The sequence below is a fragment of the Gorilla gorilla genome, chromosome 23, assembly GCF_029281585.2.
Source record: "Gorilla gorilla gorilla isolate KB3781 chromosome 23, NHGRI_mGorGor1-v2.1_pri, whole genome shotgun sequence".
Lineage (NCBI taxonomy): Eukaryota > Metazoa > Chordata > Mammalia > Primates > Hominidae > Gorilla > Gorilla gorilla.
In genome coordinates, this window is record NC_086018.1 from 29,342,112 (window position 1) to 29,368,614 (window position 26,503).

Genomic DNA, 26,503 nt, shown 5'->3' on the forward strand with positions numbered 1-26,503 from the left:
TGGGGGAGACAAGTTTGCTGAGCTTCTTAGAGCCCCTTGGCCATGAGGAGTCCCTGCCCACATCCCTCCTCAGGTGCTAGCTGGGTAGGCTGTGTCAGATCCCCTCTATAAGTCTTCCCTCCCAGAGCCCCAACCCCGCTTCACACCTCCCTGGTCCACCCTACTCACCCTCCTGCTGTCACTGTCCCCTCACCTTGCCCAGTTCTTCTCCTTGTATTTCTCATTATCTGAACTCATATTTAAGTTGTCTGTCTCTCCCATTAAGCCTCACAGTGGTGTCTTGTTCACCACCATATCCCAAGAGCATGAAACCATGCCTGGCACACAAGCAGTGAAGACAAGCAGTGGATATTTGTTGAACACATGGGTGAATTCTGGCATTCTAAGTCTTCAGTGGGACCATCTACCTGTCAATCCCAGTGGAACTGGTGCAATGAAGTGGAAAAGGGGTCTCCTGGGATCCCACTCCCACCCCAGGTGCTGGGGTATGGACTGCCCACCTCTGGGTCCCAAAGACCCCCACAGCTGAAAAACTGGACTCAAGGGAGCAGATAGAGTAATGTACTAACATTTTTAATACAGTCTGATCAGATCAATTCACATCACAAGGTCAACCTGGGCTTGCTCACATGTGACACAACTGAGGTACACAATGTCCCTACCTGCCGGCTGTCCCACCTTCCTGGTTCCCAACAGCATTGAAACCCCCTACTTCCCTGACCAGACTGGCATTTTTTAAAATTTTGCATAAAACTATTTCTTCCATAGACTTCAAACAATCAACTAGCCAAGTTAATTATGGTACATCTAAACAAAGTTTAATACTAACCCTAATGTGTGACTGCGGTTTACAAAGAGCTCTGTATCACCTGGGATAGCTTTCAGTAGCAATTCACTACAACTGGTCCTAAAAAATAATAACAATAATAATAATAATTAGAGAATTAAAACCCAACAGCATGTTGAATGGTTAAAATCACATAAGAACTGAAATTTGGGGTGGGGGTGTCCTCAACAGCTGAGCTTGTCCTAGCAGTGAAAATGCTCGCCTCCAAGCAGGGCTCAGAAAGGTCTGGAGCCCTCCAGGCAGAGGGCTGAGCTCAGGGGGCTCTTGGAGGACACTCACCCCATGGTCCATGGGATGCTTCTGGCTTCCTTAAAAACAGTTGGGCATCCGCATTGTATAAGTAGGTGGAGACCCTAGTGTGGTTCTTTTGAAGGATATGGGGAGGGAGGATGACGAACTAGAGAAGTGGGAGGGGACCAAAATCACTGAGGTCCCAGAATATCATAGATTTGGGTATAGGATTGGGGTCACTAAGAATTGAGCACCAGGAATTCCAGCTTCTTCCCATTAGAGAAACTGGGACTGGTTTTGCCTTGGAGGCCTATGTAGTGTTTTCTGACCTTGTCCCATACCAAGTCTCATTGATATTTCTGCAGAATATCAGATGAAAATCTATTTCTAAAGACCATTGGGAGAATGGGTGGTGGAGAAGGAGTTGGAGTGGGGTTGGGGGGCAGTTAAAAATGAATAAAAATCTCTCAGCTACAGAACCCAAACATCACTTCCCTCCGCATTCACAGCATTTCCCAGCAGTCCCCAGATGGTTGTTTCCATGGGGACACAGCAGCTGCCTCATTTCCCTTCAGGCCCCATGGGCTGCTGGTCAACCTCAGGATCTACTAAAGATGACGCAAATGCCGACTGAACAATCTGAAACCCAAAGGACTCGAGGAGAGACATGTTCTGCTGAGGAGAGAAAGGTGAGCCAAGGGCAGGGCCCAGGTCCCCCAGGGGGCCCCCGAGAGCCCGGACATGCACCTTCTGGATGTGTTTGTTCAAGTAGGACTTAGAGCGGAAGAAGCTCCCACATTCAGGGCATGGGTACTTCTTCTCCCCATCAGACTCCATTTTGTTTTTGGGGACTGCCATGTCGCAGGAGAAAGAGCCATTGGCACTCTGCTTCTCTGGCGTCTTCAGGTCGCTGGCATCTGAGAGGTCACCATAGGAGTCAGAGCTCTCAATCGGATCCTGATGTGAGCATTTCTGGCCTTCTACGAAAAAACAAAATATAGGAGAGCGATGAGGCCAGGCTCTGGAGATGTCCCCTCCTGGAGGGGTCATGAGGGGCCAGCTCACAGACCTGTGGAGGGCAGCCATTGGCCAGCCACTGCCCTGGCAGAACCCACGGAGGGTCAGCTGGTCAGTCTGGGAGCCTGGAGTGCCTACAGGGGTGAAACGGCAGGGCCCTAGGGCTGCCAGCCTCCCTTGCTGTGGACTCTTCATGCAGCTGCACATGTACTGCTCACCGTCATCTCAGCCTGCTTCAAGGAAGGGATACAGAGAGGGCAATTCTGCTACAGCTGCCCAGAACAACTCAAAGACCCCCAACTCCTAGGCGCTCTTTTGGGTGCCTCTGAGGGTAAAATTGGTATTCTGATGATGCCGAGCCAGTGTAATAGTAGCCTCGCCTCCTGCACCAGACTAGCTGCACCCTAGCAAGACAGGCAGAACCAGAGCCATTAGGTCCTCAACCTGGGTAGACCCCATCAATGGCTCAGACAGAAGCCAATCCTTTTCCTAATGCTGCAAACATGAGCCCTGTCCTTACCGCCTTCCTTCTGCCAAAACCTTTTCAGGGCCAAGCAGCCCAAGCACAGAGATTGAAAGCAACTCTGTACTACTCAGTCGGCTGGGTGTCCCCACCCTAGGCCACAGACAAGCTGGGCCAAGAGACAACCCTGGCTGCTCTGCCTTGCCCGGCCCACACTGGAGTCCTCCACCAATCAGCAGCTTCCTGCCTGGGTCCAGAGAGCCATGCCAGGAAGGGAGGTCTGTGATGGGAGCATGGAGCATGCCATCTCTACTGTTTCTACCATCTGCCAAGCCCCTGGCCTCATCCCCAAGGCAACGACAACGTGACATACCACAAAACAACCTGAATCAACAAGTGAAGGTGGGCCTGGGGAGCTTTCTGCAAACCAACTCCCAAGTCAGAGGAGTCAGATAGCTCATTATTGCCATGCATCTCACAACCATAGCCAGAGGCTCTCCAGAAAGGGCCACTCACAGTAACCAACCACCCCTACTATGAGAGAAGCCAGACATTGGCTCCCACCGGCCCACTGGGTCAAAAGAGGAGAAAGCATTCAGCCGCAGCTCCACACCATCCTAAAGGGCAGCAGGCAGTGACAGGCCCATAGTGACTCATCATGCAGGGCTCTTCTTCTGCCCAGGGCCCGGGGCATCCCTGCAGGGCTCCAGACAGTGGGGGCTGGCCAGGAGGAAAGGAGGAGGGCTGGGGAAGAGGAGGCGGAGGCTGGATCTCGGCAGTGCCCTAAAGCCTCACTCACTGCCCTGGAGTGAGATACCCACTGTGACTTTTGTCCTGGAGGCCACTGCCACTCAGATCTCTGAGTCTCCTCAAGGCAGCCAGAAAGCCGGCAGCCTTCCCGCCTCCCCACGCCCAGCCCAGCGCCCCCACAACACAGTCTGCGCAGAGAAGCAAAGTGCAGAGCAAGGGGTCGCTTGCCTTTGTTGCCATAGGTCCTGGCGCAGTGGAACGCTGCTCCCCCATTCAGGATGGGCTCCTGGTGCCTGGAGACCTGGGGAAGGGGAACACCGTGGTGGGTTTTAACATGGACCTTTAAGTAGGAGGCAGAGGAGAAACCTAAACAAGACAAAAGGAGATGAGATCCCGCGGCCAGCAAGAGATACCTCTCTCCTTCCCCCACTCCTCTCCTCTGGCCGCTCTGGCTAGCATTCCCAGGTCAGCTGCACCTAGAAGGGGCCCCCTCCTGGCTCAAAAATGGCTGCAACCACATGAGCCATGTGACTCAGGATGGAGGATGGCACTGTCCACAAATCGGCTTCTCTGCAGAGCCCACTCTGCAAGGCTGCGGTGAGGGGCCGAGGCTGGCTGCCTTGTGGGATGGCCTGAGATCCTGCTCCTGCTAGGGCCAGAGGCCAACTGCCTCTAGGGTTGCTTGGTGCCTCAGTAACAGGTGGTTTGAGTGGATGTCTCCTGCAGGAACCATGACTAGAAATGTGGTTAGACAAGAATTTGAGGCTCCAGGGAAGCCACAGGATTCTAGCCAGCAGGATGCCTGCTTAATCCTCGTAAAAGGAAACTGGACAACAAACGAGATGGAGGTAAAATGAAATCCCAAAGGAACGCCTCCAAGGATCCCGTCTTCTACCTGTCAGGAGATGTTCTATTTTTCTAACTTCCCCACCTTCAGCATAACAGGATTTAGTAACTGTTTAGACCTTTTGAAGAACAAAGACAAAAATAGGAAGTTGTGTCAGAGGAGTGCAGTCATCTCTTATTCATGGTAGTGTTTTGGTTCGATTTTGGAGCATCCACCAGGTTCGCGTACAGGAGAAGAAACAGGGATGATCTCTGTCTTTATTTTGGGGGAGGACAATCCGGCCTTCTTGGGACTGTTCCAGCCCACCTCCCAGATGCTTCGGTCAGTCTGATCCACGAGATATCTCAGGCTGGGAAGAACAGAACTTGGGCCAACTTCCACAGCAGCCATGCATCCAAGGATACAGAATCAGGCAGGCCGATAAAAGGATTTTGACTTGGGTTTCACAGGAAGGAGGTATGCCATCAAACCCCACTGTAGTCAAGGATCAGAAGGTGCTTTTAGCAGGAACTGAAGCTTTTTAGTATAAGGCCCACTTAGGGTGCCAGCACCCTGACAGTGTCCCTTTAATCCACTTCAGATCTGGTTGACTCATTATCAGGTGTTTCCATTCACTTTCAAAATTACACAGTCACAGGATAACAGTGAGATCCACTGCTAAAGGGTAAAGGGTCAGAGGCTGAAGAGTACTGTGTAATGTCTGCATGAGATTTGTTTTAAAAAAGTCTGAATTGGCATGGTATTTTGAATGCTGCTGGAACTGTAATAAAGGTTCACCTTTAGCAAGTGCTGATGGCACACCAGGGCCCAGCACACCGCATGCACTATTCTATAGAATTTGCCCAACACCCTTTGTGCTACAGATTACTATTATACCCATTTTACAGATAAAGAAATAAGAGGCTTTGTGAGGTTAGAGAGGCTGAGGTGGGCAGATCACAAGGTCAGGAGATCGAGACCATCCTGGCTAACACAGTGAAACCCCGTCTCTACTAAAAATATAAAAAATTAGCTGGGTGTGGTAGCAGGCACCTGTAAGCTGAGATCATGCCACTGCGCTCCAGCCTGGGCAACAGAGCGAGACTCCGTCTCAAAAAAAAAAAAAGAGGCTTGGTGAGGTTAAGTAACCTGGTCACACGTACAGCTACTGAGTGGCAGAGCCTGGACTCCAACCCCAGGATCATGTGCCACCAGAACTTGGCCCTTAGCTACTGGGCAGATGCTTTAACCCACTTATGCCTCGTGTTCCATTATTGGGACGCTAACCTTTTAGGAATTATTTGTATCCTACTGCTCAAGATCATCGTTAAAGTCTGATTTTTCACAAAAAAGTTTGTAACCTCCAGCATAAATGGGTTAATTGGTTCCTGTGTCTTAGCCCTGAGCCCTAGAAATATCCAGTGGACTTTTACAATAGGTTTCATTATTACCATTTATACTCATGTATTTTTCTACCATAATGGTATGTTAGAATGGAAGCTGCTGGAAAAACAGGGCTGGCCTGTGGGAACTTTATTTAACAAGTTCTCCTCTGACAGCAGCAGTTAGTGGTTCTGAAGGGAAATGTGGGATTGGGCCAATTTTCCTTCCTTTCCCAATACAGCTACTTCAAAGATCTGTCTAGACCAGGTGCTGGTGTCCTGCCCTGCCTGGTAGAGCAAGTTGTCCTGTGCTATGACCGCAGTGGTCTGCCTGAGGCTGATCATGGGTATAGATTGGTGTAAGAGGGTCCCATGTAGACATCCCTAAGAGGGAGGCTGTAGTCAGGAGTGAGGAGACAAGGCTAATGGGAAAGAGGCTGTTAGCCCGGCCCCTTGGGGTGGTACTATAGAGTCCCCTAAAACAAAGCAGAACCAGGAGACATTGGCTCCCACCAATCAGTACAAGATATTAGAACTTTCTGATAATATGATGATACCACTTTAGAAGGTAATTTTTTCCTTTGTTTTTTTTTTTTTTTTTGAGACAGAGTCTCACTCTCGCTCAGGCTGGAGTGCAGTGGCACCATCTCGGCTCACTGCAAGCTCCGCCTCCAGGGTTCATGCCATTCTCCTGCCTCAGCCTCCCTGGTAGCTGGGACTACAGGCGCCCGCCACCATACCCGGCTAATTTTTTTTTTGTATTTTTAGTAGAGACGGGGTTTCACCATGTTAGCCAGGATGGTCTCGGATCTCCTGACTTCGTGATCCACCCGCCTCAGCCTCCCAAAGTGCTGGGATTACAGGCGTAAGCCACCGTGCCCGGCCTTTCCTTAGTTTTTTAATCCCTTGTGGGGTCTCTAAAATAGCATGAAGCTCTCTCCCCGTGATGAACCAGAGCAGGTCCGCTGCAATCAAAAGGGGACAGAAAGGAGCGGGAGAGCACCAGGAATTATTATGTTTACTCCTTACTGGGAGAGCTATACCAAGAGAACACAGCAGATGCTCAATAAAAACTTGCTGAGTTTGGCTGGGTGCAGTGGCTCATGCCTGTAATCCCAGCACTTTGGGAGGCCGAGGCAGGCAGATCACCTGAGGTTGGGAGTTCCAGACCAGCCTGACCAACATGGAGAAACCCTGTCTCTACTAAAAATACAAAATTAGCCGGTCATGGTGGTGCATGCCTGTAATCCCAGCTAACTAGGGAGGCTGAGGAAGGAGAATCGCTTGAACCCAGGAGGTGGAGGTTGTGATGAGCCGAGATCGCGCCATTGCACTCCAGTCTGGGCAACAAGAGCAAAACTGTCTTGCTGAGTTTTCCTGAAAAACAGTCTGAGAAACACGTGGCTGAGTCCTCTTGACTTTACCCCAGCTGCAGACTGTACTATCTATAGCAAAACCACATGGCGGGGTGGTAGGAGTGGATCCACAGCTGCCACTTAAAGCCTAGAATTTAAACACAGAGCAACTCAGCAGCCAAGTGTTAGGATGAAACAGAAGCTGAGCTTCTGAGCAGAATACGTCTTTGAAGCCAGACATATTTAGCCGGAATTCTAAACTTACCCACCCATTCACCACTGATTAACCAAGATCCAAAGAGGCAGCTTGATCCAGCCATCCACGCAATGGAGATGCTGAGCACACATATGACTGCCACTACAACCAACAAGCCACCGGCCCTTTCACTCCAGAGACGATGGTCTTATTAGCAAAAGGCCACTGCTCCTCAGTTTCATTTTCTTGCCTGGCGTGCCTGCACTTGGCACTCCAGAAGCAAATCATCCTTTGGCAGGTTCCACATCCATGCAGGGGTTGGGGACTGCTTTCTCCTTGTCCAAACCCTGAAGGGGCCATTCCCAACTGCACTGTGTTGGAGTGGGCCTACATAGCTTGATGTGAGTCCAGGGGAATAGCAGGTTCCCTGCATCCATCCACTTGTGTGCTTACCTCTGACTGGGGAGAAGGCTTCCTCTACCTTTCAAGCAATGATGTTTGCATTCAAATGTCTCTGTCAAAGGCAGATTCCTGATAATCTATTCCTCTTCACCATAGCAGCACATAGGCATATATACAAAGATCCTGCTATAGAAACTTTAAAGGAAGAAAATCATGGTGATCAGCCAGGGCCTTCTCCCTTTTCCACTGTTCAACTCAACTGATTTCCTCAACTCAAAAATGTGGGAACAAGCTTTTCTAGCCATAATACTCCCTCCACTGCAAATGATCTTCCTGTACAAATAGTATCATACACATCCTGATATGTCCGAATGACAAAGCCAGAGTCATCTGTCTCTTCAACTTGCATCTGACTCACGTGTGAGGCTGCAGGAGTCAGGCTGCCTTTCCTCTTTGCCATTCTTCACAGCCAGGAGTCATTTTTGTGGCAAAAACTGAAAAAGACAGATCTATAGGTAGATACTTAAGTCAACTGTTTAAGAATTGTTGGGATTGAAGGATCTGAGGGCACCTGGAAGTTCACCTGATTCAATCTTAACTGTTCTGACATTCAGCCTTTGAACACATGCAGAGATAAGAACATTCATTTATTCGTGCAACCCCTCCTGTAGGTATAGGCTTGGTGGCAGCAGGGCAAAGGAGGACACAGAGCTCTCTGCATTTTGATTCCAATGTCTCAATGTTTTTGGTGCTCAGAAAGAACTTTATCCTCTTCCTTTTCTTTTTTTTTTTTTTTTTTTGTCTCTTCCTATTTCTGCCCAAGGAATGAGTACAGGAGTAGAATCCTGCTTCTTCTCTTCTGATAAAAACTGCAATTGTTTTCTCTTCCTTCTGAGTACCCAGCATGGGTTGGACCAGCACCTTCTTTAGTCTTCTTGCAGGAAAGGGACTTCCCACTCTGGCTCTGGAACCCAGAGATGTTTGGCCTGTGATCCAGACCCAGTCTTGGCTTTTCTGAGAAAAAGTAGATTCTGGTTTACTCTTCTGGCTTCTCCATTCCGGTCATGTAGCTTATGGCTGTTGCCCAAGTTCTCTTTACTAGCCCTGGGAAAATAAATCCTGATGTACAATAGTTGTTGGCTTTGCCACATCAGCTGCTTCCTAACTGGGCCAACTTTCCCACTGTCCCTGCTGTTCTCAGTTTTTCTCTCCTCCTGAGCTGGGCTTCAAGGGCTATAGCCCTGGGTCTCCTGTCCAGTTTCTGCCCTACTCCACCATCTGGTCTGGGCTTTCTGAGTTTTATCATGAGCACCCTTCTCCACTCAGCAGTTTTCAACCTCTGGTCTCTGACCCCAGTTCTCGGACTGAGAACTTCCATATTGAAAACTTGACAAAATGCCTGCTAACAGCATGTTACAGCAGGTTTTGAGTTATCCGGGGGAGCTGTCAGGAAGCCAGGTTAGGATGAAGCAAGACAAGAAACGATATTATTTCTAGGGCTGGGGCAGCCCCAGTCAAGACAGTCAGCCACAGCCTGATAACTCTCCCTGCATGCGCAAGCCCACCGCTTGCAACCTGGAGGAAGCTTCTGTCAGAAATGGGCTCTAAATGACATGTCAGAAAACAGAACAGACAGCTTAAGAGACCTTCACTACTACTTCCCTGCTTTCACAGCAGGTGTCCTGGTGGTACAAACCCCAGGTGTGAAGCTGCAAGGAGGGACCCAGTTCCAGGACACCAAGAACACCCAGCTACTCAGCAATCTCCTTCCACCGTGGACCTCAGGGCACATGAACACAGCACAGGCACCCAACGATTCCGCCAAGGCCTGCAGGAGTGTTGTGCCTGGTCCAACCCAGAGTGTCAACAAGCATGTCTTTCCCAACATTGTTACAAAGCGCAAGGATAGAGTCTCCCAAGTGTGCGGCTCCTTTCACCTACCTTGTCTCCTGGGATCCTCGTAACAGCCCTGTGAGGTGGGAAAGGGGGCTATTCTTAACCCCATTTGAGAGATGAAGAAACTCAAGCTTAGAGAGGGAATGGGAGAACTCGAGGCCACCTAGTGAGAGGCTGGGACTAAACCCTGGGTCTCTTGACTCCTGGTTCAGTGCTGCACCCACTAAGCAGACTTTCAGAAGCATTGGGACAAGCAAGAATGCCCCAGGAGATAAGGACATCCCAGTGCTCCCCACTGGCCAAAGCAAAGCACACCATGCAGAAACATCCTCACGTTCACAGATAGCTGCTCCAACCTCCTTTAGCACAGACACAGTGCAAGCCTCCACTGATGCTGTGCTTGCAAAACACAAACATCTAGCACTTCCAACAGCCAACTAGACCCGGCAGAACCTTGGGGACAGGCTTGACTTCACCCAACACAACACCACTGCCACAGAGTTAGACACTACTTAGGCCCACCTTGTCCTCAAGCATGCTGCCCTGCTCAGAGCACCTTCCACTTTCCTCTCTCAAGGCCACAATCTACCTGAGTTTGGGCTCTCTTCTGACTACTTGTACTACAAAGTGTCTGCTCCTTGTTTATCTCCAGACTCAACCTCCTTCCCTGGCTGCTGAATTTCATATGCCAGTTAATCAACCAGCAAAAGCTCTCAAGCCGGACCAACCTCTTTTTCTCCCACTTTGGGACCTACTAACTCCCCCACCAACCTCAGTGGTTCAGTGGTGTCTGCAAAATGCATCCATCCTGCCATCTGAGTAGCAGGTGAGAGTTATGGGCCCAAGCTTGGGAAGAACCTCTCTCCTTCTGTTTTGACCTGCTGGTCTCCTGGGACTTCCCATTCTAAGCACCCCAAGCTTCTTGGGAAGGAAGAGGTAGCAAATAGCTAGTTGGGTGATGAAGGTGTTTATCATTCAGTGGGAAGTGGGGGGTGGCTGTGCAAAGAGTGGAGTCTGAGGCAGGGTGATTGAGACACCCCTAGGCCTCCCATACACGCTCAGGCCCATCCTCTGGAAGTGAGGAAACAGTGGGCAGATTACCTCGGTTACAGATACTGCAGAAGTTGCTGGGCCCCTCGCTGTGCTTCTTCAGGTGGTCTGCCATGTATGCTGCCCGCAAGTACTTCCCACACACCTGGCAGGGCACCTTGTCTTCATGACAGGCCAGGTGGGAGCGCAGACGGTCTCGGGTGGCAAAAGAAGCATTGCAGGTCTGAAGGCAGAAAAGAAAATGGGATGATGTGAAACCCAGCACCCCACACCTGACTCCCCACCAAGTGCACCATGAAGCAAAGGCAATTTCTGGCCATCACATGACCTCCCTTTATAAAGACAGCTTTAGAGTTTGGCTCAGGCTCCCTACCCAGAATGCCAAGAGGCTGCTCTTATTTCCCATGGTACCTCCTTACGGGACACTTGAGTGGGAATCACTGGTACTAACTAAATGACTACTGGAAATGTGCCCAGGACATGGCAAGCTAAGCTCTATACCCCTCTACACGATGAAGAGTTACACATTTGCTCATCCTTAGACATTAAGAATTGACTTTAGGTGCATTAGCTATAATGCACAGAATTACATTTACATGAATTTACAGATGAGTTATTGGCATATAAACCAGCCTTCCTGTTCTGTATCCCTGGGTTTCCCCTAGTTTTATACAAAGAATTATATTTATTCATTTTATTCAAAAGTGACATTAGTCTTGGCCAGGGAAATGGAAAGGAAAGGCAGGACAAAGTGCAGAGATAATTCTTCGTAGTATTTTCGTGAGTTTGAATTGAAAAAGCAGCCCATTAAATGATAGTGGCAATTCTGACGACGTGAGAATTAGCAGACAACAAGGGCCAGAGGCTTCAAAAGTGTCTGTGGGCCGGGTGCGGTGGCTCATGCTTGTAATCCCAGCGCTTTGGGAGGCCGAGATGGGTGGATCACCTGAGGTCAGGAGTTCAAGACCAGCCTGGCCAACATGGTGAAACCCCATCTCTATTAAAAATACAAAAAATTAGCCGGGCGTGGTGGCAGACTCCCGTAATCCCAGCTACTTGGGAGGCTGAGGCAGGAGAATCACTTGAACCTGGGAGGTAGAGGTTGCAGTGAGCCAAGATCGTGTCACTGCACTCCAGCCTGGGCAACAAGTCAAGACTTCCTCTCAAAAAAAAAAAAAAATCCGGGCGCGGTGGCTCACACCTGTAATCCCAGCACTTTGGGAGGCTGAGGCGGGCGGATCACGAAGTCAGGAGATCAAGACCATCCTGGCTAACACGGTGAAACTCGGTCTCTACTAAAAACACAAAAAAATTAACCAGGCATGGTGGCGGGCGCCTGTAGTCCCAGCTACTCGGGAGGCTGAGGCGGGAGAATGGCATAAACCCGGGAGGCAGAGCTTGCAGTGAGCCGAGATCACACCACTGCACTCCAGCCTGGGCAACAGAGCAAGGCTCCATCTCAAAAAAAAAAAAAGCATTTGTGAAACGTTAAGCTGGGGAAGTGCTGGTGACAGCAAGGATGATGATACTACCCTGTATTTGATTAAGCATTCATTGTGTGCCAGGCAGGCACGGTGCTCAGCCTTTTAGAGGCACTTATCTCATGCAACCCATCCTGACAGCAGCCCTCCGAGGCAAGCTGTGTGATCACCCTCCAAGACAGCGTGGCTTTGGAAAGCTGTGGTGTGAGCTGAGCACCAACTCACAGCCAGGCCCCCGGGCTGGATGAGTCAGGAGCTGAAGGTCAGAACCAGCACCCTGGAAGGAGGACTCAGGTTGGCAGGCATTTCCTGTACCTGACGACCTGACTTAGTACCAGTGATCAGTATCCTCACAACATCCCTTCCTCAGCTGGAGCTTACAAAGGCATTCCAGCTGTGGGGGTCACAGAATATTGGGAAAGCCCTGAGAAGAGCTGAATCCGTTGGCTTTCAAGCTATTTTGGTTCCAGGGAGGTGTTTCATGGGTTCTAGTCAATTTTGACTCATTTCTTTTGTGTGTGTGTGTGTGTTTACTGTTTTAGAACTGTAAGAGAAAGCAACATTCACCTTTGTGTCACAGATCAAATGGTAACCCACTGAAGACCACCCCATTACCTTGTGCTAGAACGGAACTGCCTCTGCCATCTCTCTTTAACAGAAGCACATCCTGAGAACCTGAGAGCTCAAGGTAAGTGGCTGAACACTGTCAACACATACAGGCATCTAACTATCTCCTTACTGTACAGCCATAGCAAGAAACAAACGCATGCAATGCTGTCAAGGTAGAAGACACCACTGTTTACTACCCCAGTCCCAAATATCTGTGTACGTTAGCACAGCCTACCTAGCTCTTCTGTCATTGTCTTTTTAAGTAAACATTATACATTTGAACTGAATTTGTAGCAATGACATACTGCTTTTATCTGTTTTATATATTCAGTGTATTCATATCATAAATGAGGAAACCTTTAGAAGGTGAACTTGCTTAAAACACAAGACTCAGCTACTAAAGAAAGTCTAGCACACCCACCCCCACCACACCCAGGCCAGTACTTTACCAGAATCCTCCTGGACACCCTGGGGGATTCTGATCTCTCCCAGTTTACAGCTGGGCCAGTGGAGGCCGTGAGAGGATATGAGACAGCTGGACTAAGAACCAGTCCCGGAGCCTGTGCTCTTACCATCTCCAGATTCAGGAGAGGGAGCTTCTGCTGAGTGAAAGGTGCTCATACTTTATAACACAGTGTACAGTACTTGGCAGCCAGGACTCCCAAAAGGGAAAGGTGAACAGATTTGTGCAAGGAAATTCCAGCATGTAGGTAAGTCAGAAAGCACCATGGATGCTTGCTCTCATGGCCACAGGTGGGCCCCACGTCAGCCAGGGACCTCATGACCCAGTGACAGGCCACAGTAAGAGAAAAAAACTCCTAACCTCTACACAGCCCAGCAGTCTCTAAACCAGAGCAGGGGCTGCATAAACACCCCCAGGAAAGAGAGGTGCACCTGTTGGTTTATTTGGGGACAAGAGCTAGCTTTGCCAGGCAGCGACCCAAAGACCACCCCTCCAATGGTGAGAGAGGGTGTGTTCTAAGCCTCAGAACTCAAAGGAACCAACATGGATCAGGTGTAAGAAAACAGGGCTGAGGCCGGGCGCAGTGGCTCACACCTGTAATCCCAACACTTTGGGAGGCCGAGGCGGGTGGATCACAATGTCAGAAGTTTGAGAGCAGCCTGGCCAATATGGTGAAACCCCGTCTCTACTAAAAATACAAAAAAATTAGCTGGGCATGGTGGTGGGCGCCTGTAGTCCCAGCTACTCGGGGGCTGAAAGCACATTCAGGATTTTGTCTTCCACAGTCTCTGGGAGAGGGAGCCACAAGAGGGATAGGAAAGAGATGCCTTGTTTCTCTTGCCAACCTTCTTTTGGGATCTGTCCTCTAAAGGCTTTGCCTGTCATGCTTTGCTACCTAAAGATGATGGACAGCCAAACTTCAGTTACCCACAAGTGGCTTATCCATTTGGGGATTAGCTAAGCAAAATTAAAATCCCAGACTGGGCTGGCTTCCCCCACCCTGTCCTCCATTGATTATCTCTCAAGGAATGAAAGCTAACTTTCGCCTGAGCAAACAGAATTAGGAATGTAAATCTGCTGCTGGGGGAAAAAACACAAACATGACAAACGCTTTCCCTGTGTTCAAAGCCAAGCTGAAGTGATTGTTGGCTTCTCTGTGCCAGGATTGACCCTCTGTTGCTGCAGTCCCCAGGTTTTCTGGGGAGCCTGTGAAAGTCCAAAGTCTAGGCACAGCAGAAGTTCAGACAACACAGAACATGAAAGAGCCTGGTCACACAACCCAGGAGAGAAGGGGCGGAGGGAGACAGATCTCAAAGCGAACATCCAGAACTTCCATGCTGGGGTGTCAGGAGAAGAGCATTCTTTGTCCTAGAGACAGGGAGAAGACAGAGGGACGCTGATGGGAAGAGAGTGAGCCAGAGGCAGAATGCTTTGACTGCCTGTGGCACTCGGAAGAGCTGCCCAGCCCACAGCCCTGTGCTTAGTTAGACAGCCTGCTGTAATTAAGGGCCATGCCTGCCAGGTCCTGGCCCAGGCACCCTGAGTGCGGGTCATCACCACTCAACACTGAGCCCCAGTCCTGCTCCCTTCCCAGACTTCCTAAAGCTTTTCTTCCTAAGGATTGAGCAGCTTGGGAATGGGGCCCAAGTGGTACCAAGGGCACTAGTGCACACCCCCACCCTTAGTAGCCCTTGAACTCAGGCAGCCTCAGGGGTAGTCTCAAGCAGCTTTCTCCCACAGCCCTGGAAAACTCTAAGGGCAATGCATGAAGGTTCAGCTCCCTGGGCTCTTTGGCCCCCTTCTTCTCAAGCATATGCCCATCTCAACGCATTCCTTCTCTAACCAGCCCCCAAGAAGTGGAGCCCGTGGAAGCTAGGGAGGTCTGAGCTGCTCCAGCCTCTCAGCTTCAGGTTGAACTCCATGTGGGGGAAATGTCCCAGCCCACTAAGCTCATAAATCCAGCAGTACCTGGGGCATCTGGGCCAGTTAAGGACACTCAGGCCAAGTCCCAAAGAGACATGCCACTGTCAAGCCTGAGGCTTCCTGCCCCTACATTCAGATGGCCTTTCTACTTAAGCTATGGCACTAGTCTCTGTAACTGGCCTCTTTCATTCTCTCTGGCATCAGGAGGGGATGAGCGATACGTACTGTGCCTAGCCAGTGGGGAACTCAAGGAATGAACTCCCAGAGAGCCGTCTCTTCACCTCTTACGTTTTCAGCATCCCCACACTATGCCAACAGATGCCCCTGCTGTTTAACCAAGTCCAGGCACACCTGGCTGGCCAGCCCAGAGCAAGAGAGCCAGCATGTCTTCACCTGCTGGGTCCCTGTTAGGGGAGTTGTGGCTGTAGGGCTGGAGGAGGGGCCAGCAGGTCTGTGAGAGTGTATGTTGGGAGGGGCAGGGCAGGAGCGCATTTGTACACCAAGGGACAGTGATGTCAGTGTTATGACACAGACCAAGGACAAAACACACAAAGCCTCAAATGTTAGAATGAAAAATTTTATCATCACTCCTGTTCACCCCACAGAGTCTGCGGAGTGCTAAAGGGCACACCAATAAGGATCCGAGGGAGGGGGTCTGCTTTTTCAGCCCCCAAAGCCATATATTGGGGTGGCCCAATATAAAGCTACTCATTAGTTTGGTTCCTGAGCAGACCTGCTAATAAACCTCAAAAACACAAAAGTCTACTTCACTAGCCAGAAATGAAAGCAGGATCTAGATCTGAGTGGGAAGGGCAGAGGGCAGCATGGGTTGACTCTAGTTGGAATTGTGCCAGTCTTCTCTGGAGACCGACTCACTCGTGGAGTGCGGAAAGGGGTGGCCAGGCCCCAGTCTAGAAACCCCAGGCCTATGGGAAGTGATGCCAGGGGAAGGGAAGCAGATAAGCTGGTGGCTAGTTCCCAGGAAGGCACCAACCTCCAAAATCACCTAGGCAAGGACAGATGCCCAGGGGTGCCATCTGTGAAAGGGGGGAAAAGGCAAGAGAGCCCAGAAAGAAACTTGGATGCTATAGGGGGTTCCAGAAAGGTGCTCCTTGCTACCCCCATTTGGGGGCTCTGAGATGGGAAAGACTTCGAGTCACCCAGGGAGGAGCTGGGCATGCTGGGCAGGAACCACCCTGCTAGCCTCTCCCAAAAGCAGGGGTCTCAGGCCAAATGCCCCTCCTGTTCCCTTCCACTGTCAACCCTCTCCAGGGAGGCCCAGGCTAGCCAACAGGCCACTGGGTAAAGGCCCTGCTGCCCTCTGGGGTGGTCCAGCCCTGCCTCAGATATCCCGGCGGGGCTGGGCAGAAGAGAGTGTTGCTGGAGTGTGCTGGGCCCAGGTTTTCAAGGGCTGGGAATGATTTTTTTAGAGAAAGGGAAAAGGCGGTGTCAGGAACCGAATGGGACGACCTCCACAAAGCAGGCTGGGCAAAGTCCCATGATGGCAGGTCGCTAGGAAGAGGTTCCAGGGGCGGCAGGCCGCTGCTGCTCCCAACCCACACCTGGAAAAAGGGCAGAGAGTGCAGGTTACCCCCCCAGGCCACCGGGCTTGCCCCCACTGCCCTCTGGGCTCCTCCTACTCTGCCCGGGCTACTCAGCACACTACCTGAGTCAGAATGTGCTCTGTGATGAGAGAATCAGAGACAGAGAGAGAGAAGGCAGCAAGGCAAAGACAGATCCCAGCAGGCCCACCCTGGGTCATCCTCCAGGGAGACTGCCTAGCCCAACACCTGTGAACACCGTCCACGCCTGACCCCCAGGGGCTCTGCCCTACTTACGGCACATTCATCCCTCCCTGCTGGTCTCCCTGAACCCTCTCCCCTTGCCACCAACAGGATAAGGAGAAGCAGGTTATCCTATCAGAGACTGCAGTGCATACCCCACAATCATGGCTCGCCCTCACTTGGTGGGAACTTGGCATGGGAGAGGGGAGATAACCAAGGAGAAGACAGAGGTGTGTTCGCTATCCACACAGGAAGGCTCAGTGGCCAGGAGAGGAAACTCAATCTTCTGGGTACCAGCAGGGCCCCCAGATATTGTTCACGCAGGTAAACCAAGGGTGAGAATCTATCTGGTCCAGCGTTTCCTACCTGCTACTTTGCAAAGAGCTCAAAGAAGAAGAGCCCACTTTGTTCTCCAGTCCTCCAGAAACCCTGGCCCAGGATGGGTTAAACAGGTGCCAGTGTGGGAGAGGGGACCACCCACTCCCTACCTCCTACCTCCCCCACTGCCTTGTGCCCTAAGCTGAGGGGACCCGGGAGGAGCTGTAACTGAGGTCAGAAAAGGGGAAGAGTGGTTGGCTGGACCACCAGGAGCCCTTTTAAAAAAAACCTGCAGTCCCTACAAACTGCTGGAAACCAACAGCCAGGCCCAGCGCAGTGCCGGGTCTCCCAACACAACATCTGTGCGATACGGCCCACCATCCAAGGAGCCGGCAAACACCAGGAGAGGAAAGCCAAGCAACAGAGTGAAGGCAAAGACAGGGTGGGAACCAGGACCAAGCAACCAGGAAGGAGGAACGTCAGCTGTGGGGGAAGGGGGCCTGGGGGAAGAACAAAGGAGGAGAGCAGAGGGAGGGTGGAGGAACGGAGGGGAGGTGTGCAAAGCAGTGGGCAGTCAGCAGGGCCCCCGGCACACGCAGCAGCTGGCTCATGGCTGCGACCGTGAGAACAGCATCATCTCCTTCAGCCCATCTCTGCCCTGACCCAGCCCCTACCTGACACTTGTGAGGCCGCTCAGAAGTGTGCACCTGCTTGATATGTCCGTTCAAGTGATCAGGCCTGGAAAAGAGAGAACCAAGAGGGACTTTAGAAACTTGGCCAGACCCCACCACACAGGCACATATGCATACGTGTGTACACACACACACACACTCACTGCTGGAAAGGACTCCCTCTCCCCCACCCCAGCATGACAAAGACAAAGTCACCACCCAGTTCTGGCTCCACAGGCCCAGGCCTCTCTGCCCTGGTTTTCTCTGGAGGGGGAAGAGAAATAGGCATTTGTCTCTGATCTTGCCTCCCCACCCCCTCAATTCTCCCCACCAGAAACTCAATGTTTTCTAGGACCAGAGGCGGTGGCAGTAGAATGAAACAGAGCTGCCTCACTGCAGCCTTTCCAGGAGGGGATATGTGTGATTCATTGTCCAGACTAAAGCCCCTTAGAAACTCAGCAATCCCCTCCCCCAGCCTCTCCCGCCACGGGCAGCCAATGAATGCCACCCGGATGGAATTCAGTCCCCAGAGGCCAGCAGTGGAGCCTTAAGTCCCCAGCTGGGCTGGTAAGCCAGATGCCCGCCTGAGCAGGTGGGCAGGGGCTGCCTGACCGGTAAGACTGGTTCCCGGTCGGGGCCCTCTGAGGGAGTTCTCCATCCCTGTGTTCACACGCACAAGGTCCTACAATCCAGGTTAAAACCGGCCTTTTAGGAGAAAAACAAAACCACCCTCTGCTCCCAGACAAGTCCTCAGTTCCCCAACAGGTTAACTAGAAAGTGAACCTACATAGAGATCCCGCCCCCATTCCTTTCTGTCCTGAGAACATAAAGAGGCTCGTGGGTCCCATTAGGCTCTAGAGCTACCAGGTCAGAGCAGATCAAAGCTTTTGGTGTTAAGCAGCAGCTCTGGGTGACCAGCTCTGTGTCCCATGATCCCAGGGTGGTGTGAGAGGCACAGCTGGAGTCTACTGATCAGGATGGCCAGTGTTCTGTGTTGGGGAATCTGGTGCCTCAAGAGTGTAGGGAGTCCCAGATGCACTTGTTCCAGTCCCTCCCTCGGCAGCCATTCAAGCGGGGAAGTCGCTGGAGGAGCCCAGTCTCCCGCCCCCAGAGGGGGCCCCACGCCTGGTGCCGGAAACACAAAGGGAGCCCTGGGAGAAGAATGGTGAGGTCCGGTGGCTCTGGCCTGAGGAATCCGGCCCCAGGAGGAGAGACAGTAGGGCACACTTAGCGTCAAAAAAACTTCCCTGAGGGAATGGAAAGCAGGTCTCAGGCATACCATCTCAAAATAAGGGCCCTTAAAAACACTCTACCCAAACCTGGCATGGTTCTATAAGGTCAAATGACCCCCACAAATCCAGCACCCCCAGATCTTGGCAGGAGCCTTTTCAGGACTAAGATACGGGTGGCAGGGGAGGAAGAGGGGGCCTTTCCTCACCTGGAGAAGCCTTTCCCACAGCTCTGGCAGATGTAAGGCTTGCCCACGGACCCATCATGGGACCGCACATGGTAGGACATGCGGTCTTTTCTCTTGAACCGCAACCCACACACAGGGCAGGAGTAGGGCTTCTCCCCAGAGTGGGACAGCTTGTGCCGGTTAAGATGATACACATCACGGAAGATCTTGCCGCAGATCTCACAAGCCACCTGCTTCCTGGTCCGGCTCCTCTTTCGGGGGCCGTCGGGGTCTTCAGAGATGGGTAGCCCATTTTCACCCAGCCTCGGAGGAGGAAGGTCGATGTAGCCCAGCTGGAGGCTGGTGACACCGTGCTGGGCCTCGTGCTGCCGGAGCCGGTTGGCATCAGTGAACACCTTACCACACAGACCGCATGGAAGGATGCCTGCCTCCCTCAGGCCCCCTGGGGACCCAAACATTGAGTCCAGCAGGTTGGCCTTCCTTGGGCGGCCCCGGCCTCGCTTGCCAGTCAGGGGAGGGGCACTGGATGCCACATTGGGGAATGGGGAAGTCAGCAGTTGGGGGGATAGGGGTCCAGCCACCATGGGCAAGCGGTCCACCCCAGGTAACACAGGCAAGGAGGCTTGGCCTGCAATGGCTGCACCAGCCGCCCGAGCTGCCTCCTCCTCTGGCTGCATGCTGCCGGCGATGCCATTGCTGTTGGCTGCCAAGGCTGCCCCGTTGGTCATGTCCAAAGGGAAGCCCAAGTCCGAGGTCCCAGGGGGGCGAAAGAGCATTATATCGGCGCGGGCAGGGGGTACCAGGATCTGTACGTTGGACTGTTTGATGACTTCCTGGCAGATCTCGATAACCGACCTCATCAGCAGGAACTTGGCGGCCGTCATGAGTTCGGGAAAGCTCTCCAAGCGCACCACGATGCGGGAAGTGTAGGCGAAGTCCAGAATGTCCCCAAATACCTTGGAGCTGATAGTGTGCATCTCCAGCTCCCGGCTGCCCCCGGCCCCGCCGCCTGGTGCTGCCGTCGCGCCCCCTACATCAGCCGGACCCCCGTCCGCAGCTCCGCCGTCGCCCAACTGGGCGCTGAACACCGACTCAAAGTACTCGCTGCAGGCGGCCAGCACGGCGCGGTGCGCTGGGAAGCTCTCGTCGCCTACCCGCAAGAGCACGTCGCAGAAGCGCCCGCCGTTTTTGCGCTGCTGGTTCAGGTTGTGCAGCATCTCCGTGCTGTGTCTGCTCACCTGGTATGTGTAGCAGCCAGACGGGCCGCACGAAGCGTCGTTCACCCGCTCCATGGCCGCCGCCCCCTCCCACTAGCCCGGCCGCTGCACCTGCCCGCCCCCTCCCTTCCCCTCAGCAGCGAGAAGCGGGGCGCAGCAGACGTGTCCACACTCCCCACACGTGCCGGCCCGAGGCTCTGTAGTCTCGCAGGTGCGCCGAGTGTACACGCCCCCAGCCCGGATCAGACTGTCTAGACTGCGGGGTGCACCACCCCCCACATAGCCAACCCCCGCCCTCGCTGGACTGCGCGCCACTCTCTCCTCTCCGCCCGCCCGCCTCCCCTTCCCGGTCTACCTTCCGGGGGGGTGCGCGAGCGAAGAGGTGCGCCCCTCCTGCAAACGCGCCTGCCACCTCCCCTCCCGCCCGCCAGGCGGCGCCGGCGCGCAGCCAAGAAGGGCACGCGCACGCGGGGAGGAGAAGGAGAGGTCCGCCGCGCAGGCGCGCGCGCCCGCCGCGGCTTTTCCCGGGCCCGCTGGGGGCGCGCGCTGCGTCCCCTGCAAAGCGCGAGCCGGGGCGGGGGCGCCGGAGCGGAGGAAACAAAAGGCGAAGGCGGCGGCGGCGGGGCGCGCACGGGGGCGGTGGCGCGGGCCGGGTCCCGGAGCCTGGAGGGCGGTGGCGGCGGCGGCGGCGGCTGGAGCGGGCGGGCGGCGGCGGCGGCAGCAGAGTAGGCCCTTCCCCAGGCCGGGAGAAGGCGGCGGCGGAGCGGCGGCTCTGCGGCCCCGGGCTCCGTGTGTTCGGAGCGGAGGAAAGATGGCAGCGGCTGCACTTCCTCTTGCACTTTCACCCCTGGGGGGAGGAGAAGGAGGGGGCGATACCAACAACACCCCCCCCTCTCCCTTGCAGAAAAAAAAGAAACGGCGAGCTCAGAGTGGGGGCCCCCGGCGCCCCCGGCCTTGCACGTGCGCGCCCGGATGCCTAGCCCGGGCCGGCTGGCGCTGCAAACTTTACACTTTCTTTGTGCCGAGCGCCCCCCCCCCACCAAGCCGAGGATGCACGTCCCCCCTTCCCTATTTATACACCCCCCCCCCCCCGGCAGCTCCGCTCCCCCCGCTTCCTGCCCCCCCTCCCCATTCCCCAGATCCGCCAATGCTAGAGCAGCGTGAGCCCCCGTCCGGCCCCCGCCTCCGCACCCCGCCCGCGGGGCCGGGGGCTGCAGTCTCAGCCCCCCCGGACCAATGCAAACGAAGCGCCGAGCCAGCAAACCACCTCCCACTGCCCCTCCCCTGCCCGCTGAGAGTGGCGGCTAGCAGGGTGGGGGGGCAGGAACTGAGGGGTGCGGATCCGGGCCCCCCAGCCTGCGAAGCGCACTCGCAGGTCGAGCGGGCGTCGTCCACCCTTCGCAGCCCCGCTTTCATGCGTGAAATCCCCAGAAGTCGCCTGCGACCGCCTCCCTGCTTCAGACACCAGAGAGGGCCCGGGGTCCTGGCCGGAGACAGGCCGAACCTCCGGAGCTGCTTCTGCACCCGGTACATTGATCGATCTGATGGGCTGCGCGCCCGGAAGAGCTGGAGAGATGAAGCCAGCGTCCAGCTTCTCCCCCAAACCACAGCACGCCGAGCTTTGTCCCCGGGGAGCGTGAAGTCACCAGCTCCGAGAGGCGACAATATGAGGGCGATGGACGGGGCAGGGACCCCCGGAAGCCCCAGCAATCCTCAGGGAAGTGGGGGTGCCGGAGGAGTCGGGGACACCCTCAGGCCTCTCCTAGCCCGGAGCATCCCCAGCGCCTGCAGCCCTGTGAGACGCCGGGTGCTCTGGTAATGGGCCCTGCCGCCAGGCCTCGGCGCTTTGTCCCCGGCCCGCCCGGGGATGCTACCACGCTAGAGTTGTACACCAAGGTTTGTCTTCCCAGGAAGCGCTGTCGGCTGCCTTTGGGCCGCCTGGCGCAGAGTCCCAGGCTGCAGGCGCCGCGTGTGCGGGCGGGAAGTTCCCACAGTTGCAAAGAGGCAGCGAAGTATGTGTTCCAAACTTTCCACGGTTCCAAACTGAGCGCTTCCATTAAGAGAAGCGGTGTGCGGGGGAAAAGCATTCTGGGTATTAGCATGCAAATGAACGGGCCCGGCTTCCAACTCCGCTCGGGATTCCCACCGCTGCGCGCCGAGCTCGCGCCCAGCCACGCGCGCCCTGAGGCTTCCGGGCGTTGCCCTGGCGGATGATCCGAGTTCAAAATCGAGACCTCTGCCTTCTGGTTTCGTGTCCTGGTGCTTAGTCACTTGGCCTCCCTGAGATTCAGTTAAACTGTTTCTTAACCTGTACACGGGGACAGCAGCACCTGTCCTGCACACCTCCGCTCTAGGGCATAGTACATGCCAAACTCCTGTTGGAGAGAATGAATGAGACTCAGAGACATGAAGAAAGTTCCCTGGACACGAAGCCAGGAGATATGTGTTCTAAGCCCAGACTCAACTGTCACCTTAGGCTAGTGCCTCCCTCTCTGAGCCACAGCTTTCTTGGGCGGATTTTGGGAACTGGCACGTTTTATTTTTGAGAGAGCTGCTGGGAACATCCACAAAGAAAGAGAAAGGGGCCGGGCGCGGTGGCTCACGCCTGTTATCCCAGCACTTTGGGAGGCTGAGGCGGGCGGATCACCTGAGGTCGGGAGTTCGAGACCAGTCTGACCAACACGGAGAAACCCCATCTCTACTAAAAATACAAAACTAGGCCGGGCGCAGTGGCTCATGCCTGTAATCCCAGCACTTTGGGAGGCTGAGGCAGGCGGATCACCTGAGGTCGGGAGTTCGAGACCAGCCTGACCAACATGGAGAAACCCCGTCTCTACTAAAAATACAAAATTAGCCGGGCGTGGTGGCACATGCCTGTAATCCCAGCTACTAGAGAGGCTGAGGCAGGAGAATCGCTTGAACCTGGGAGACGGAGGTTGCCGTGAGCCGAGATCGTGCCATTGCACTACAGCCTGGGCAACAAGAGCGAAACTCCGTCTCAAAAAAAAAAAAAAAAAATACAAAATTAGCCGGGCGTGGTGGCACATGCCTGTAATCCGAGCTACTCAGGAGGCTGAGGCAGGAGAATCACTTGAACCCGGGAGGCGGAGTTGCGGTGAGCCGAGATCGCGCCATTGCACTCTAGCCTGGGCAACAAGAGCGAAACTGTTTCAAAAAAAAGAAGAAAGAAAAGAAAAAGAGGTTTGCTCTGAGTGTCCAGTGTATACACACATCGTTTCTCCATAGTAGGTATAGATATTCCTATTCAACCATTGGAACTGGGGAAGGTGAGTGACCTGCCCAAGGCCACACAGATAGTGATGGAGCCAGGATTCAAGCTGGTTAACTGCCCGTTTCTCACCAGTGGCTTCTGAAACCTGTCACCCTTCCATGGCTCCACTTGAACCAGGAACTGACTCTTTGTCTGCTATGCTTAGAAAACAAGGTGCCATGACTGGCCCCATTCCAGCGGATTCACCCGGTGAAGGTGGGTTCAGAAGGTGGTGCTCTGAGGAAAACAGGGAACGTGCATCAGCCCTGTTTTGCAGATAGGAAGCCTGAGGTTCAAGGAGCCAGAGTGGTCCAGGATCCCACCTTGGGGAAGTGGCCAGAGACAGTCCAGACGCCGTTCTGATCCCACCTGGGAGCTTTTTTCCAAATGTCACCTTGGCAGTGTGATTGTGGGGGTGGGAGTAACCTCTCTACTTCATCCATTACTCTCAGTCTTGCCCATTTCTCAGGCTCCTAGGAATCCATTATGTAACTTCGGGCATGCTTGCAGAACATGTCTTTTTTTTTTTTTTTTTTTTTAGGTAACATTCAACTGACATAAAATTAACAATTTTAAAATGGATCATTCACTAGCACCTAGTACATTCACAATGTTGTGCAACCAGCACCTCTGTCCAGTTGCAAAACATTTTTATCACCCCACAAGAAAACTCCGTACACGTTAAGAAGTCACTTTCCATTCCCTTCTCCCTTCATCCCCTGGCAACCACCAGTCTGCATTCTGTCTCTATGGATTTACCTATTCTGGATATTTTATTTATTTATTTATGTTTTGAGACGAAGTCTCTGTCACCCAGGCTGGAGTGCAGTGGCGCGATCTTGGCTCACTGCAATCTCTCTACCTCCTGGGTTCAAGCGATTCTCTTGCCTCAGTCTTCCAAGTAGCTGGGATTATAGGCGCATGCCACCATGCCCGGCTAATTGTTGTATTTTTAGTAGAGATGGGGTTTCGCCATGTTGGCCAGACTGGTCTCGAACTCGTGACCTCAGGTGATTTGCCCACCTCAGCCTCCCAAGGTGCTGGGATTACAGACGTAAGCCACCATGCCCAGCCTGGATATTTTATTTAGTTGGAATTATACAATACTGTATGTAACCTTTTGAGTCTGGCTTGTTTCACTTAACGCAGTGTTTTCAAGGTTCATTCATGTTGTAGCATGTATAAATACTTTGTTCCTTTTTATGACTGGCTGAATGATACACCATTGTATGGATATACTACCTTTATCCATTCATCCATTGGTGGCCTTTTGGTTATTATGGATAGTGCAACTATGAACATTTGTGCACAAGTATGTATTTGAGTGCCTATCTTCAGTTCTCTTGGGTGTATACCTAGGAGTGGAATTGCTGGGTCATATGATGGTTCTATGTATAACTTACTGAGGAACCACCAAACTCTTCCACAGTGACTGCACCACTTTGCATTCCTACCACACATGTTTTTATAAATAATTTTAGTGCTGGTCAAACCTCTCATTTTATGAATGAGCATGCTGAGGCCCAGAGAGGTTAAGTAACTTGCCCAAGGTCACACCCTTAGTCAGGATCCAGACTAAAACCAAACTTTCCTGAGTTCCTAGACTTTCAAACACTAAGAGCCTCCCATGTCACCTTTAAAGACCTCGACTACTTGCCCGAGTTTTCATTAATTGACTTAGAAACCTGCCTGGTGAACAACTGAGTTAGCCGTATTTATGAAGGTTTTTTTCTCTCAACATCTATTGAAAGAACCCACCGCCATGTTCCGGATTTCTAGGCCACACCTTGAAAACATGCAGAGCTCACAATCCCTGCATCTGCCTCCTGCTGCTGGCCTGTCGGGCCCTCTTCTGTTGCCATGGAAACCGTGCACCTCAGTTTTGGCAGCAGACCAGCTGGACAGCGAACTGAGAATATCCTTGTCTCCTAGGCTAAGCAGAGCTGTCAAGGTCATGTATTCATTCACTAGATTTGTATTTATTGATCACCTACTAAGCACCAGGCTTTTGTTTTGTAAGATGCTAGGGATACAGCAGTGAACAAGCCAGACCACAGATCCTGCCCTCAAGGAACCCGTAGTCTAGAGGAGACAGACAAAAACCAAGGAACAAAAAAGGCTTCACCTGGCTCCTCTCCCTAGTTCACATTCTCCCAACCTTCCAGGCTGTACTAAAATCCACTTCCCCTGGACCATCCCCGGAAGAGCCCAAATGCAGGTGATAGCTCCTCTCAGGATTTACATTGCATTTTTTGTTGTTACTCCCTGATTGTAAAAGTGCTATGTGCATTGTGGAAAATGTAGGAGATACACAAAAGCACAAAGAAGAAAAATTAAATAAAGATCTGTAATTTCACCACCAAGAGTTGAGCGCTGCCAACATTTCCTTCTGGTCTTTTTCTACATATGTGTATTTCTCTTTAAAAAAAAAAAAATTATCGGCCGGGCGCGGTGGCTCATGCCTGTAATCCCAGCACTTTGGGAGGCTGAGGCGGGCGGATCACAAGGTCAGGAGATCGAGACCATCCTAACACAGTGAAACCCTGTCTCTACTAAAAAAAAAATTAGCGGGGCATGGTTGCGGGCATCTGTAGTCCCAGCTACTCAGGAGGCTGAGGCAGGAGAATGGCTTGAACCCTGGAGGCAGACGTTGTAGTGACCTGAGATCATGCTACTGCACTCCAGCCTGGGCAACAAGAGCGAGACTCCATCTCAAAAACAACAACAACAACAAAAATAATAATAATGACAGGGCACAGTGGCTTATGCCTGTAATCCCAGCACTTTGGGAGGCTGAGGTGGGTGGATCCCAAGGTCAGGAGTTGGACACCAGCCTGACCAACATGGTGAAACCCTGTCTCTACTAAATATACAAAAATTAGCCAGGCGTGGTGGCATGCACCTGTAATTCCAGCTACTTGGGAGGCTGAGGCA

General features: G+C 52.8%; 2 protein-coding genes and 1 long non-coding RNA gene across 7 annotated transcripts; 2 read left to right on the top strand and 1 right to left on the bottom strand.

Annotated features, from left to right (window-relative positions):
• Window positions 1-552: 552 nt before the first annotated feature.
• On the bottom strand, window positions 553-21,287 carry PATZ1 (POZ/BTB and AT hook containing zinc finger 1). 4 transcript variants are annotated; one of them, XM_004063325.4, is made up of 5 exons: window positions 19,103-21,287; window positions 17,668-17,731; window positions 10,467-10,638; window positions 3,537-3,674; window positions 553-2,058 (listed from the first exon to the last, which is right to left on the bottom strand). In XM_004063325.4, exons 1-5 carry the CDS (start codon window positions 20,371-20,373, stop codon window positions 1,640-1,642), a joined length of 2,064 nt encoding a protein of 687 aa, XP_004063373.1. In that variant the 5' UTR covers window positions 20,374-21,287; the 3' UTR covers window positions 553-1,639. The 4 variants fall into 4 exon arrangements, with proteins under 4 accessions (XP_004063373.1, XP_004063374.1, XP_004063372.1 ...); XM_004063326.4 differs by having other exon boundaries at window positions 3,537-3,609; window positions 19,103-21,157; XM_004063324.4 differs by lacking the exon at window positions 3,537-3,674 and having other exon boundaries at window positions 19,103-21,154.
• LOC129529419 (uncharacterized) lies at window positions 1,656-12,798 on the top strand. 2 transcript variants are annotated; one of them, XR_010133128.1, is made up of 3 exons: window positions 1,660-1,767; window positions 10,018-10,191; window positions 12,439-12,798. It is a non-coding gene; the product is annotated as an uncharacterized lncRNA (long non-coding RNA). The 2 variants fall into 2 exon arrangements; XR_008674909.1 differs by lacking the exon at window positions 10,018-10,191 and having other exon boundaries at window positions 1,656-1,767.
• On the top strand, window positions 21,110-25,932 carry LOC109024507 (proline-rich protein 12-like). Its single transcript, XM_019017948.3, has one exon. It carries the CDS (start codon window positions 21,110-21,112, stop codon window positions 22,115-22,117), a length of 1,008 nt encoding a protein of 335 aa, XP_018873493.2. The 3' UTR covers window positions 22,118-25,932.
• Window positions 25,933-26,503: the final 571 nt, after the last annotated feature.